This window comes from Fukomys damarensis, unplaced genomic scaffold (assembly GCF_012274545.1).
Source record: "Fukomys damarensis isolate Sample0158 unplaced genomic scaffold, DMR_v1.0_HiC HiC_scaffold_16, whole genome shotgun sequence".
NCBI classification, from domain to species: Eukaryota; Metazoa; Chordata; class Mammalia; order Rodentia; family Bathyergidae; genus Fukomys; species Fukomys damarensis.
This window is the reverse complement of record NW_022900928.1, coordinates 28,748,222-28,763,078: the sequence shown is the minus strand read 5'-3', so window position 1 is coordinate 28,763,078 and position 14,857 is coordinate 28,748,222. Positions and strand designations below refer to the sequence as shown.

The window sequence follows — 14,857 nt, the reverse complement described above, 5'->3', positions numbered from 1 at the left end:
AGGTTCAAGAAGGAAACAATAAACAGTAAATGTCTTATATAGTATGTAAAAAATGTTTTTAAAGAAAAGATCAAAGGGGAAAAAAAACATTAAATGACACAAAGAAAAAAGATGAGGCCTCCAGGGAGTGAAGTGTTGGTTAATGCCCCTTCCAGATTTAAAATTCCCCAAACCTGGATCAAAGAGGGTTAGGAGGGCCGGGCGATTTAGCTCAGTGGTTCCACCACCTGCCTTGCAAGTGTAAGGATCCAAGTTTGATCCCCAGTACCAAAAAAAAAAAAAAAAAAAAAAAAAAAAAGAGTAGCGATCTAGACAGGAGTGGTGGCGCATGCCTGTAATCCCAGCACTCAGGAGGCTGAGGCCGGAGGATCGCTGAGTTCAGAGACCAACCTGGGCTACACAGTGAGTTCCGGGGCAGTCTGAACTACATAGTGAGACCCTGTCTCAAAAGACAAAAAAAAAAATAGAATAGAGATCTAATTTATTCAGTCCATAGCACAGAAGAGACCTAGACTCTTGACCAGTTTTAGTAAAACTCCATGTGGTGAAAATGGGAATCAGTTGGCCCTTATGCAGCCCTATATGTTGGGGGGCCTCCACCAAATTGCCTAGACCAATGACTTCTAGGACAGAGCTGTTAACTGAGAGAAAATGGAGAAGTGGCCAGAGAGGGAGTGAACTGCCCAAGGTCACACAGCCTGTGAGCAGCAGATAGGCTCAAATCTATTTTTCTCAGTCTCCCTGGCCACAGGTCTCCAGTCCTGTGCATCCCTCTACCTCCCTGAGGAATGGTATCAAGAGCTTAAAGAACAAAGATGATACCTAAAGGAACTGTGGGGCTCCTCCTCCTCCCCTGCCACAGACACCATACATGGGGCCTTCTGAGAGTAAAGATCCATAAGCTTGTTGTCTCCAAAGCCCAAAGGCAGGCAACATGCTAGCAAGAGACTGAGTTTGTAACCTATGGGAAAAGGTCAGCTTACAGTGAAAGCCTAGAGGGTAAAGACCAGGGCCGTCTACAGCAGGACCAAGGTACCCAGAATGTGGGGCCAGCCCTGTCACCTAGGGCTGCCAAAGCTGTGTTCCCAGTGAGCACATCCTGGGCCAACTCCACACCATTGTCTGCAGTTAATTTGCCAGCATTACAGGGCCTCGTGTGGACGGTTAAACTGAAGACTTTGTCCTCTGGGACAAATGATGTGGATATCTCCTGATACAATCTTCTTCCGCTCTTCAACAAAATTTCACTGGAAAAGTTTTATTGAAAAAAACAATTGTACAAATAAGTTCTCATTTTGACAGCAACAAAGGCTCATATTCCCCCTTTTCCCTTCCCATCTTTGAAAACCTAAAAAAAAGGAAAACAAAATGTTCGTCCCCACGATGTCCCATGTAACGATTCTTAACCAGGGTCTGCCCAGGAGCCCCTTCTTTGAGCTGTTTTCCCATCTGCATTACTGGGACTAAGGCCATTCTGGGCTGCCTGGTCCCAGGAGCTACAGCACCTAGTTTTGTAGTTGAGGGAAGATGGGGGAGGTCTGGAGAGCCAGGGAGGGGCTGAGGTGGTGATGGTGGTTGTCAGAAGATGGCTGCTCAATTGTCTCATGCATTCAAAGGCCTTGGCTATAAATAGGAACACTGATTGGCTGGATGAGGAAGACTGGACCTAGGACTTTGAAGACTGGGCAGAATCAAGACACCCAGCTCCCACAGCATGTGGCCTCTCTGGGCTCAGCATCATGGTTTCTGCAGGCCCATGTCCATGTTGAGTGGATTCTAGCTGGGCAAGTCCACTGGGACACATGGGAACCCTGGTCTTTTTTCCACCCCCACCCCGTAGAATATCCAAGGCTGGCACCTTTCCCCAGTAGCACCCATGTGTCTCAGGAGCCTTCAGGCTGCCTCCTGCATCCCTGTACACCCCAGGGCCCTATAACTCATCTCGCATCTTGTCTCCCTTGGGCCGCACCAGGCGCCCAATGAACAGCAGGGAGCCGCTCTGGGTGTCTCGAACCAGGAAGATGAAAGGGTGATCGGCATAGAACAGCTTGGGGCTGCGCAGCTCTTCCCGCCCGTAGATGTCCTGGTCAAAGGGGTTGCCCTCTGTGTCCCACTCGAAGGCAGTGGCATGGAACACGCTGGCCAGGTACAGGTCCTTCTTGCCTGACATGCGGGACAAGTCTGCCTTGGTCTTGTCAATGGCCTCAGTTAGGCCCAGCCCCGCCAGGTGTTTCTGTGGAATCAGATGTCAGGTAAGGTCATGCACTCATCCTCGCCCTCTTCCCTCACCACCCTGACTGCTCCTCCAAAGGTACAGCTACTCTCTGGCTACCTACTGTGTGCCAGGCATGGTGCAGGGCATCTCAAACCACTGCTTCCTCACTGTCATTGCCACCCTCGAGGGATTCTACTTGCACTTCACAGGCGATGAAACGGAGACCCAGTAAATCAAGTCAGAATCCACCCTTCCCTGCCACGCCATCTAGGGCTTCCTCTTGAGTGTGCTTCATGGCCAGACAGCACACCAGGGACTTTCCCAAAGTCTCATCCCTGACGCCAGCCCAGGCCCACTGAACCCCAAGCTCAGGGGTGAGTCAGGGTCCTTTCCAACCAACTCCACGGATGGTTCTGGGCACACTCAGGTTTGAGAAAGAATGATGGGAAGACAGCTCTATCCACATCACTCTGGGCTTAAAACCTGTCCACAGTAACCTGGGAGAAATGGGTGGCACAGGCTGTGAGGGGACAATGGCAAAGCTGAGTGATGGGAGCCTGAGAGTTCATTATACTGATCTATTTTTAATACATTCATCATACATTCCACATAAATTTGTTTTAAAAAGTTAAAACGGGTGGGGGGACGACTGCACAGCATGTGAATATAAGATACATCTTTTGAATACGTGACCCATGGCTGTGCTATACAGCCTTTGGCCTCAGCTCTGGCATCCCACCTGCTCTCCCTCAAGATAAGCAGTGCCTGGTCCTGCCTAGTCCTCCCACCTAACTTGGAGCTCTGGGAGGGTGGCGCCCCTGTCCAGCGTTCTCGCCGACTCTCCATGTGGAAGAGCTGTCAGTGAACGACCACGGGCCAAGTCAACAGCACCTCCAAGGCCCAGGCTTCTGCAGACAGTCTCACCTCCCTGGCATGGCCAAAGCAGTGCTAGGCTAGGGTCTTGAGGCTCGAGGAGTCCTGGATAGATATCTAAGAAGGCCTAGCTATTCCAGTCCTAAAAACTATGCAAGTCACCCCCCTCAAATTTCACAATTCCATCTACCCCAGTCTGGTACACAGTAGCTCTACTGAGAGGTCCAGAAAGACACACGAGAAATAAGGACAGAAAGCAAGCAGACATCAACCACTGACAAAAGAGACTGGGGAAGAACCCAGCCAGGCCCAGCTGGGAGACAGTGAGGAGCCCTATCTGGAAACTCAGTGTCTAATTGAGACCTCTACAAGCTCTACTGGCCTCTGGTTTGGAGCCCAAGCACCACTTCATCTGCAGCTCCCTCAGTAGGCTGAACAAATTCTGTGGGTGAGAAGCCTGCCAGGGAAACATTTCTGGCAGCCAAGGCAAGAATGAGAAGAAATTTTTCTCGAGTAAAGGGGGTGGTGCTATTGAGCCAGAGGGCCTTAGGAAGTCACTTTTCTCCAAGTCTCTACCCACCACCCAGGGTAGCGTGAGCAGGGAGATCCCCTCAAGCCTATGTGCCAAGCTGCTGGCCATTCTAAGTGACCCCCAGGTACTAGTCTTCTTATCACTGGTGAAGAGTAGTGCAGTGACAGGGCTGGCTTGAGAGCACGATGTCCCAAATACTGGCTCTGTGACTTCAGACAGGTCACTTAACCTTTCGAAGTCTGTTTCCTCATCTGCCAACTAATTTATAATCCTCCCTAATGAAGCTGTTTGGAAGATTATGCGAATTAACACATAGCAAATGCTTAGAAGGCTGCCTGGGACACAGCAAGTATCCAACCTTATTTTATCATCTGTCCAAGGGCAGGGTCCACATTTGTTCTCCAGTGTCCCCCAGCAGAGCCCAGCAGAGAGAAGTGCCCAAGCCCCTCTCCTCCAGCCTCACCTGCAGGTCATGAGTCACTTCCACCACTCCCTTGGGCAGAGAGATGGCAACAGCCTTCTTCTGCATCTTCCCCATCCAGACCTTCAGCTGCTCCTTTGTCAGCAGCTTCTCAAGACGCTCGAGTGGCTCCACATGGTGGGGCATGAGGATGATGAGGCTGGAGAGCTTGTGGGCAAGGGGCATCTCCAGGATCTGCACCTTCTCCTTCTCATCGTCATAGTAGTTGTAGAGGCCTTGGGCAGAGAGCAGAGGACATTGGTACACTGTGGGGTGGGAGGCAGGCCAGACCCTGAGCACATTGGAACTGCACCTTGGTCTCCCGCTCTGCAAGGCACCTACCTGTCCGATGCATCATCGTAACTCCCACGGTATATGAACGAGTCACCATGAAGCCACGGTTGTCCACCATCTTGTGGTGGAACTTCTCGTCCCAGTGAGCTGTATGGGGACAGAGCACTGAGTCAGAGATTCATGTCCCCAGATACAATCACAGCCCACAAGCACTCTAACTGCACACTACGCCTTAGCCATGGGGTCAGGCTGTAAGCGTCACCCCCAAGCATCCAGTCCTCAGAGGACATGGTTCTCTGTGGGGTGAGGGGACCCAAACCCGAGGACATGCTATCTGAGGACATGCAGTTCTCTCTAGCCACTGCCCAGCTGCTCCCACATGACAAGGAATTCATCCTACTCTCAGCTCAGCCACCTCTGTGTCTACTACCTGGGTAGTAGAGAAATGTGCTGAGCTTGGCTTTCTACCTCACCTGGTAAGTGAGGAGGATGTGTCCCCTGGGCAAGGAGCTCCCTATGATTACCCTTAATTCTTGTCTGCAAGTTGTTTCTGTAGTCACAAAGATGATCCAAACAATTTATGTGTGGCAGTGGCCTGCTGTCTGTCAGAACTTCTCCCCTCTCCTAGTTTGGCCACATTTGTAAAACAGGTTACCTTGTTCTCAGAGCAATTGTGAGAACAGCACTATCCACATGGGTCTTCACAGATCCACCCACTCCAAATCTAATCTTCAGGTCTACTGATGCACTCAGCTTGACTCCTGAAACTGCTACCCCCTAGATGGGCTTCAGCTTCTTTACCTGTGAAAGGGAACTAACAGTACCTGCCCATGGAGTTGCTTTAAGGAACAGGAGCCTTTCCTTAGCTCAATGATGAGGCAGAACTGACTACTGAGCGATTCCAACACACAGAAGCAACAGCACTTTGTTTTGATGAAGGAGCACATCTTCTGGAGTCCCTCAGAGGGCTTGGATACCTGCACCATTCCTTTAGACACCTGGCTCTCTCTCTACATCTGCCTTCTAGGCGTACGAAGGGTTTAGTAACAGTTCTGCCTCTGGGAGTTGTGGGTATTTAAGAAAAACAGTGAAGCATTTGACATGAGAAAGGCTTGTTTCTCCTGAGAGGAGAAACCTCCCCCCTCATCCTCCCGGCCCCGTCTTGGACTCACGCTTGAAGAACATGGCATTGACAAGCAGGGCACCGTCGGTGCGTTCCACATCCTTGGTGACCTCGGGCAGCTTGCCGTCTGTGGTCTGCGCCGCCCACTCATTGATGGACTGCAGGGCACTGCGCTTGTCTCGGAAGTTGATCTTGGAGTGCTCGCAGTTGTAATGCTGTTTGCTGCTGCGCACAAAGTCATCAGCGAAGCTCACTGAGCTGGGGCCGTAAAGGCGGCTGCCCAGCTTCCAGGTCACATTTCGGGCGGTGGAGTTGCTGAGTGACCGCAGCAGCTCCCCCAGGCCTGTGTGCACCTCCTCATCGCGTAGCTGCTCTGCACTCAGCACCGCCTTGGCCTGTGATGCGGTGGCTGCCTTGCCGCCCAGAGAAACCAGCCCCAGGGATGAGGCCACCACCACAGGTGACAGCAAGATATTTTCCACTGCCTGGTCCTTCGCCATGGCCTGATACAGACTGAAGGCCAGGCCAGCACTGCGCTCAGCCAGTGTGGCTGCCTTGGAGCTCAGCTTCTCTGCAGTGCCAGGAGCTGCCACTGCTGCAGGTTTCTTCACCTCAGCTGCCAGGGCCACCGCCAGGAGGCTGAAAGTACCAAGTAGCAGGAGGCAGCGCATGGCTGAGAGGTGGGCTGTGTGCACCATGGGGTACCTGTAAGGGGTGCAGAGAGAAGGTAGCACTATGCCTTCCTCCCCAGCCACCAACCCTAGCCTTCTGGGTACCATCAAGTCCCCTGAAGATTGGTGTAAAAGCAGAGTTCTGGAAGCCCAGGCCTAACTCAGGACTGCCCAGTTCTCCCCCAAGGTCTTCTTTGACCTCCCTAACTAAAGCAGGGTTCCCAACAGGTCACCGTCAGACCACCCTGATTTCCTGCAGTGCACACCCAACACTTACTTAGGTGTTTATTATAAATCTCTTTTGCCTTTAAGTAGGCTGTGGCCTCCAGGACAGGATGCCTAGCCAATTTGGTTCCCCATATTCCCAGTGCCTAGACAAGACAGGGACAAGCTAATCCTGAGTGAAGATAAAACAGGGCCATTTGGCCAGGCCAGGGGTGTCCTCAGTTATTCATAGTTTGGTTCTGATCTCACCACAATTCTCAGGGCCTTTCCGCAGTAAGGAAAAAACAGCAGCTGGGCTGCTGTCTGCAAAAAGTCCAGGTGCTCAAGCAAAGGATGTCACGTGTGACAGGGCTGTAGAGTATGCTGCCCCCCCACAACACACCTTTCATTCAGCTCTGGGATGTTAATGAGTCAACTCATTAATTAGGAGAGCTCTGATGCTATACTCCACTACCCCTAGGGTGATCTTGAGTGTGAGTGTGTGTGTGTGTGTGTGTGTGTGTGTGTGTGTGTGTGTCCACTGAGCCTGTCTTCCTTTTGCAAGCTGGAAGGGTCTAGGTTTCTCAGGCCCAAGGATTTGGCTTGCACATTTGCACACTGTCCCTGGACCAAAAGGGAAATCCCAGGACAACTCCTGAGACCAACTACTTGGAAACTAGGCAAGGAAGGGGGCTTCCTGAGAGAGCAGCAGGGACAGGATCCTGGGGAGGGAAATGAGTCACAGCTCAATAGACCAGTGATCCCTCCCCCATCACCACAGGCTGATAAGATGTGTGTGTGTTCATCCTTCCAGGATGTTGGAGACCAATGTCCTCCCATCTTACATCCACTGCCACATAGGCCATCTGTTCTATGGTCTCAAGGTTGCCCTCAGACACCCTCTCCAAACCCAGCAGTACCAGGGCCTCTAAAACAAGCCCTACTCCCTTCTCTGGGGCCTCCAATAAGGATGGTCTCTGTTCACAGGGTACTTACACACATACACACAGGTGCATGCACGCAGGCATATACACGTGTGCCCTTCAACTCCCCCGCCCCTTTCTTTATGCATCAGGACAGAAGAGAGGACAGGGCTGAAGAGTCAGGAAGAAGCCTGGTGGAGACCAAGACTCTGCTGCTCTGGCAGATCAAATTTCATGACCCTCCTCTCCCCTAGAAAAACTGAAAATTCAAAATCCTGGTATAAAACCCTGGGTACACTGGCCTGCTGAGGGAGAGCAATGACTCCTGGGAAGGTTCTACTCCTGGCTTCCTATAAACTCAGGCAGGTTTTTCACCTCCCTGTACTGTCAGGACCTTGAAGGTACAGTGCAGAGGCGAAGGAAAGGGTTCAAGGAGTCAGGGTCTTGAGGCCCAAACTAGACCCCCAGCCTCTTCCCTCCCAGCCCTGGCTCCTTCTCCACCAGGCTTCAGACCCTAAAGGCAAAGTGACCACACCATTTATTGTACAAACAAGAACACTTGAGAATAAAACAGATCATCACTAACAATGACACTAGGCACATGGCCATTGTTCTCTAAGGCCAATGGCTAATCCATATAGCCAATGGTACAGCTCAGTCAGGCTGCAAAAGCCACCAGCATGGCCTTCCTTAGGAGGCAGTGAAGGAGCCAGGCTGCCACGTGGCAGCCACCATCTTGACAGCCCCTGGCCCCAACCAACCAGAACCTCAAAGGCTGGGAGGGGCTTCTCAAAAAGGCTCCAAATGAGTAGTTAGGGTTTCTCTGGCAGCCACACAGCCCCTGCTCCCAGTGATGGTGACGTGGCAGGCAGGAGGCTGAATTATCTTTGTAGGCCAACAGAGGGGGACTCCCAACCTGGGAGGCAAGAGGCTTGGACTCCTAGGGGTGCCACAAGTTTTCTAGGGACTCCAGGAACCTTGCTGGCCTATTTTGCATCAGTGATTTGGTCTCTGAAGGGAGAGGCAAGGCCTAAATAAACCTGCAGCGGGAATTGGGGAAGGCAAGCCTCGGCAAGCCAGAGGCCTCCCACAGCCCAGCCCATCTTGCTGTGGGGAAATGCCAGCCCTAAGGCTAAGATTAGACAATCCATAGCCCTGAGAAGAAAAACAAGAGCCCTTTTAGGTGATGGCTGTGCCCACAGCTGGCTGGACTGAGCTGGTATTAGGAGAAAGGGGAGACATTGCTGGGACTACCTACAGGGCCTCCAAAACTTGAGGGGTCTTAAGTACCTTGAAACTGCCACAGAGGGTAGTCAATGCCTGCCTTTTTCATTCTGAAAGAAAACAGAAGAGGAGGATGAAGCCCCCAGAGAAGGTGGGGAGCCAGGAGTTTGCTAGGCCCAGTCCCCAAACAGGACACTGGGGATCTAGTGTCCAGTGGGAGAAACCGATCCCCAGGCAGAAGTCACCCCAGTACCACAGGGACAAGCAGGGGTCAGGCTTCCTAGAGCATAGTTCCTTCCTCTCAGAACTCAGAGCCCTCCCAAGGGCCGCATGTGGTGTCCTGTTACACAGCCAGGACGGACACACACACACACACACACACACACACCTCCGCAGGGAATCCCGGTGACCCAAGACAAAAGAGGGGAAGGAAGGGGGGATGGGTATAGGAACCTTCTGAAAAACGGGAGGGTGTGGTCCCAGTCAAACTTCCTTGCTGTTAAAGCCCCCAGTTTCCCCAGGTCTCCATCTGGGCCCTGCAGCCCAGAGAGACCAGAAGGAAACCGGGAGGGAGGAGGGGCCCGGTCTTAGGGCCGGGCTGGAAGTGCTCTCCTTCTTCTCTCCAGGCGTCTCAGGAATGTCCCTGCGCCGGGGGTAGGAAGCCTAAACCCGAGGTTCCACAGGAACCAGGTGGGCGGGCAGAACAGGAGCTGCCACAAATCTCTCGGGTCCGTCCCTCCCCCACCTCAGGGTGCAGACCTTCACAGGGAGAGCGGCGCAGCTCAGGCCGTCCCTCCAGCTGCCACACTACAGATCAGAAATGGGCCCACCACTGGGGACTCCTCCCCTGTATGGGAAGCTAACGAGCCTTCGAGACTCCCACTACAACAAAAGCCAGCACGATTTCACCTCTCAGATGACCCCCATCGAGAATCAGAGGAGACTGGGCCATCACTCCTTCACTGCTGGCCTCTAGGCCTCCAGGAACGGAGTGCAAAGCTGGCCGGCCCCAGCCCTGCAGAAAGGGCAGGAACCCATCTCCCTCCATCCTGCAGAGGGTCCACTCAGGGCCCTGGCCCTGGCCCCACTGTCTCCTCTCCGCCACCACCAGCCTTTTGCTGAACTTTTAGGTGCTCAGCACTTTCTCCAGCCCATCCAGTGCACAGGCTCCCCCGGACCCGCTCTCCGCCTCAGTTCTCTGGTTCCATCACCATCCAGCGTCCCGATTCTGAACCCCTCAGCTGCCCCTAAAAGCCAAGGACTCCAGTTTGTGGGTGCCAACCCCTCCCGGGGTCATCTGCCCCGCCTCGCTCCCCAGCCGTCCCCAGGCAGCCCCGGCCCCTCACCTGGACCCGGACGCAAGTCACGCTCTGGAGCCGCGGACAGACTATTCTCCGTCCGCTGCCTGGCGCTCAGGATCTATATATGGATCTCCCCACCCACTCCTGCCCGTCCCAAGAAACTTCTGGAAAGTTGGAAATGCTTCCGGAGGGCGCCTCAGCTCCCGGAGGGGGAAAAAAAAAGACGAGAACCTCCCCCAAACCGCCCCGCCCCGGCTCCCGCCCCTCTCGCAGAGCACTCTCCAGCCCCTGGGTCCTACTGCCCATTAAAGTTGTGGGCTGCTGCGCGCCGGATCCCTAAAGGGGACCAGCCTGTCCTTCCGAGGGAAGGCAGGCATCTTTTCTTTCAGTGGAGAATCGGGATCCTGGCTGTCCCGGAGGTGGAGGGAAGGGGATTAAGGCCATTGCCCTGGAGGGGGACACTGTGTCTCTATGTCCAGTACTCCCGCACACACACAAACACACACACACACACACACATCTCCACACAAGCCAACCCACTCCGGGCAGACGGCACATTTCTTCTGGCACCCCTTACCTTGGAGACACAGCCCACCCACGCCATTCACACACCTCCAGTTTTTTCAATATGAAACTTAATTGGGTCTTCCATTACCTCCTCCTCAGTCTTTCTTCTTTAGGGGGAGATGGCAGGTTTAGGAGTCAGTGCTTTTGTCTAGTCTGGGATGGGCGCTGGGGTGAGGGTTTCACCCTAAAAACCTCAACCTCAGTAACTTAACCAGCGATGGTCCTGAGGAGGAGAAAGGCGGGGTCTCACCCCTTTCGGTGTGTTACAGGCAGAGAGACAAGACACCTGGGAAGTGTCAGGTGGTAGAGGCTGGGCATGCCGAGGTGCACAGGAAGGAGACCCTGGCTATCCACTAAGTGCTATGTCTGTGACCCTAAGCAAGCTACCTTCATCTTCTGGGTCTCAGTGACCTTAACTGTCAAGTGTGGTGGTGACTCATTCCTTGATTCTTTCCCCAATTCCCCTCTTGCTTTTCATGATTGTTCTAGGGGCTGAGGATTCAGCTGAGCTCCAGGCAAGTGTCCACCCCCAGGCATGTCCACTCTGAGGGGCTTGCGCATATTAATAGAGAACTCGGAGGGCAGACTGTTTGGGATACTCCTCCAATCTTCTGTAACAGTTAAACAGTCCGTGACAGATGGGCATAGTATGAAGAGAAAAGGACAGGGTGGAGAGACTCTCCATTCATTCACATATTCACTCATCCAGTCAGCAAACTGCTAAGTATGTCTGGATCCTGGGGACAAATCAATCCCAGCACCCAGCAAATGAATCCTTTGGGTCCCTGGCCACAATCATTTGCAAGGGTGGAAGTTCCACTATCCAGGCCTGGTGACCGACTTCTCAGTCCACCACTACTCAGACTTCTAATGACAAGGACTATGGGAAATCTTAGATCCCAGAACTGCAGACTCTGAATCAGGGTCAAAGAATGAGAGAGTATTTAAATCCTAAAGTGACCATCAGAGAATATGATGACCTAACAAACTTCATAGAATCCTTGAATCCTGCTGAGGAAGCTTAGCCTGTTAGAATCTCAGTCACAGGACCTTAGAGTGAAAGCATCAAAACCTTTGGGATACAAGGCATCTCAGGGATCATGGACCCCTGTCTGTTACCCTCACGGTAGTCTCTGCAGTATCCCCAAAAGGCAACCCGGGAACCTCTCAGAACAGGGACCAACCACACTATCTTCAGAAGCAGCACAATGTTCTTTTGGGAGACGTGCCTCATCATTAGCAAAACCTTCTTGCCTGGGGGTGGTGTCCATGTCTTTGGGGTGGCTATCCTGGTTCTTGTATGCTTCAGCAACCTCAGTTGTACATGATTTTGTACATGTGTTACTGGGGATCAAATGGGGTGTAGGGTGTTCTACCACCGAACTACATCCCCAGCCTTTTCTACCTTTCAATATCTTATTTTGAGACAGAGTCTCCCTAAATTGCCCAGGTTACTCAAATTTGCAATCCTGCTGTCTCAGCCTCCCTAAATTCTGGGATTATAGGCATGTGCCACCACCCTCAGTTTGTGTATTGTTTTCAAAGACAAATTATTGCTATCTAAGGACACCGCCCAAATCCTGGCCAGATCCCACTCTTACCCCCATCCTCACCTTGGCCCTCAATTTCCTTGTAGCTTAGTGGGCAGTGAGCTGAGGGCTCCAGCAGGAACAGAGAAGACCAATCAGAGCTGGTGGAGTGCAGGAGAGGTTTACCTTGGTTTCCAGAAGGTTCAGATGCCAAAACCCCATAAGGACTTCCCTTTCTCTGTACTGTTAGATCTCTCAACTCTCTTAGCCCTCACCAACTTTTGAAGGGGAAGCTGAGAAGACTATGGTTTTACTGATGTGCGGAGAGGTAAATGGAGGCTCGTTTTAGAATCCTAGAAGGTGAAGAATAGAAGGGACTAATGCCCTCCACTTCCATACAGGGAAACTGAGGCCAGAGAAAGCCGCTGAGTTGGAGCACCCTCTGCGAGTTCACCAGACCCCTAGTGTAGCTCACCGTATCTACCCCTCACCCCCAACTATGGCTTATCATGCAGCGTTATCTCAGTGTTATCACCGGGATTGTCAGTGCACGCTGGAGACTTTGGAAGGGTGGCCTCACCCCGAGTTCCCAGCTCCTAGCCCAGGCACAGAAGAGGCATTTGGTAAACGTGGCTGGCTAGTGAGTAAGCAATGGAAGTAGCAGGCTCAGTCTACTGCTCTCCAAGATTGGCCTTCCTGAATAAAGAAAGGCCACGGCGCCTTTAAATTTCCTGCATCACCAAAAAAATGTCAAGAGCTTTTGCCACATTATTCTTAGCGCTGAGCCCAGTCCAGGCGGCTGACTGTGGCCCTTCCCCCACATTCCAAGCTGTGCTTTCTGGAAAAAGCACACATTTGGAAGGGGTGGGGGCTCTGAAATGCCTAGAAACCTTCAAACCTTTCTTATCTGGATCTTCCAGTGCCTGCAGATGTGTTTCTACTCCCCTGTACTTGGGAGCACAGCTGGAAAGTTCCCAGGAGTTATGAGCAACAGGAAATACTCGAAAGCCAAGTTCAGCTGCATCCACACTGTACAGAGAGGGAAAATGAGACCCAGCGTGGGACAGGAATTTGCCCAAAGTCACACAGCAAATCAGAGACAGTGCAAGGCCAGATCTTGTCCTGGGCCCTGTCCTCTGTTCCCTCTGGCCCTGTGAGGCAGGCAGGCCCAGTTGTGCCAGCGATGACAGAAGCAACTTCCTTTAGCCCAGTGGCCAGATTCACTCAGTCCTCCCCACTGTGGAATCCTAGGGCAGAAACTGTATGTCCAGCCAGTCCACATTTATCATCATACTGGATCCTTCCAGGGAAGATAGGATGCTTCTGTTTTATTCACTTACTTATTATTTGTTTTTGCAGTATTGGAGTTTGAACCCGTGGTCTCACACATGCTAGGGTTACATTCCCAGCCCTTTTTATTCTGAGAGAAGGTCTCGCTAGGTGGCCCTGATGGGCCTTAAACTTCTGATCTTTTTGCCTCAGCCTCCTGAGTAACTATGGGACTACAGGCCTGTATGTCACTATGCATGGCTAGGAATGTTTCTCTTTTTATTTTTTATTTTTTTGTGTCTTTTTTAAAAAATGATATTATGGAGTAAGCCCCAGGCCTTTGCACTAAGCTACATCCTCAGCATTTTTTGTTGTTCTTGTTTGTTTTTTATTTGAGATAGGGTTTCACTAAGTTACTCAAGCTGGGCTTGTATTTATAATCCTTCTGCCTCAGTCTCCCAGAGCATGCTTGACAAAGCCTGGCTGAATGTTCCCTTTGTAACAGTGAAGAGACAGGATAAGAGAGACTAAGAGTCACACAGCAAATTGGAGTCAGAGTCGGGACTGAAACCAGGTCTGTTTGTGTGGTATCCATGGGGAGGGAGCAGCAGCAAAGGAGAGAAAAGTGACATTTATGGAGGGTTTTGCTGCCGCTTGTTCATTCTGGGCACCTTCATCAGTGTATCACTTTTAATTAGATACCATTAGTTGGAAAAAGTTTAATCCCATTCTTTTTACATGAGATAAAGGAGGCCAATCTAGAGTAGACTCTCCCTGAGGGAGGCAAGGCAGCTATGCGCAGCTCCATTGTGACAGCCCTCTGGAAGGCAAGTAGTTTTCAGCCCAGGCATGAGTCAGGAGAGCTTCATTCCACGTGAAGGGGCAGTCCTGTGTGCCGCCACGTTGGAGGGAGGGGGCAGGCCAGTGTGGGTGAGCAACACAGGACTCCTTGCCTCCTCCTCCCAGAGCTGGCTGCCCGCACCCCACCCCTCTGCAGGCCAGAGAAGCCACACTGGAACGCCAGACGCTTTGCTCTGCTGCTTGAAACAAATCCCAGGGACACAGTCCAAAGACATGCTCCTGTGTCCACATGCCGTGCAGGGCACACACATGCACTCGGGGACAGCCTCTGCAAGCCGTCCAGGCACATACATCTGTATCACTCTCCAGCAGCCCTGTGCATGGCATGTGACACACATGTGTGCCTGATGTTTACAGATATGCAGGGGAAGGCTCCCTGGCCCTTCCCGTCTCCCACGCTTCCTCTGATAATTTGTGGAACTGGCCCCAGGTGCCTGCAAGGCCAGACTTGGAGGGCTTCTCAAAAGGGATGGCCGTTGTTAAACGCCGAGCTGTGCTTTTCTCTTCCCTTCATCTTCCTTACAACCAGGTGCTGCTGACATATAATGACAGTGATCTGCAGCTTGGCCACACAGCTGTTGTCCCTGTCCATCTCTAAAACTCAGAGAAAGGATTCCTGAGCTCCAACTCCCATCCCCCGTGCCCCACCCCCATGCCAGTGTTATGGAATGCAAAAGTCTAACTTGGAATCTCCCAGCTCGGTCACTTCTTATCTATGTGCCCATGTTCTAACCCCCCCCCTTGGTAAAATAGCCTGGCCAGGTAAAATGACAGCCTGGCCAAAAGGGGAATAACCCTGCCTGGGAAGTCA

The 14,857-nt window shown here is 52.1% G+C and overlaps 1 protein-coding gene across 3 annotated transcripts; it reads right to left on the bottom strand.

Annotated features, from left to right (window-relative positions):
* Window positions 1-1,630: 1,630 nt before the first annotated feature.
* Serpinh1 (serpin family H member 1) lies at window positions 1,631-10,032 on the bottom strand. Of its 3 annotated transcripts, XM_033764226.1 has the most exons (7): window positions 9,866-10,032; window positions 8,973-9,766; window positions 8,586-8,629; window positions 5,547-6,202; window positions 4,423-4,521; window positions 4,084-4,316; window positions 1,631-2,233 (listed from the first exon to the last, which is right to left on the bottom strand). In XM_033764226.1, the coding sequence occupies exons 4-7, from the start codon at window positions 6,193-6,195 to the stop codon at window positions 1,931-1,933; spliced, it is 1,284 nt and encodes a 427-aa protein (XP_033620117.1). In that variant the 5' UTR covers window positions 6,196-6,202; window positions 8,586-8,629; window positions 8,973-9,766; window positions 9,866-10,032; the 3' UTR covers window positions 1,631-1,930. The 3 variants fall into 3 exon arrangements, with proteins under 3 accessions (XP_033620117.1, XP_010601616.1, XP_010601614.1); XM_010603314.3 differs by lacking the exon at window positions 8,973-9,766; XM_010603312.3 differs by lacking the exons at window positions 8,586-8,629; window positions 8,973-9,766.
* Window positions 10,033-14,857: the final 4,825 nt, after the last annotated feature.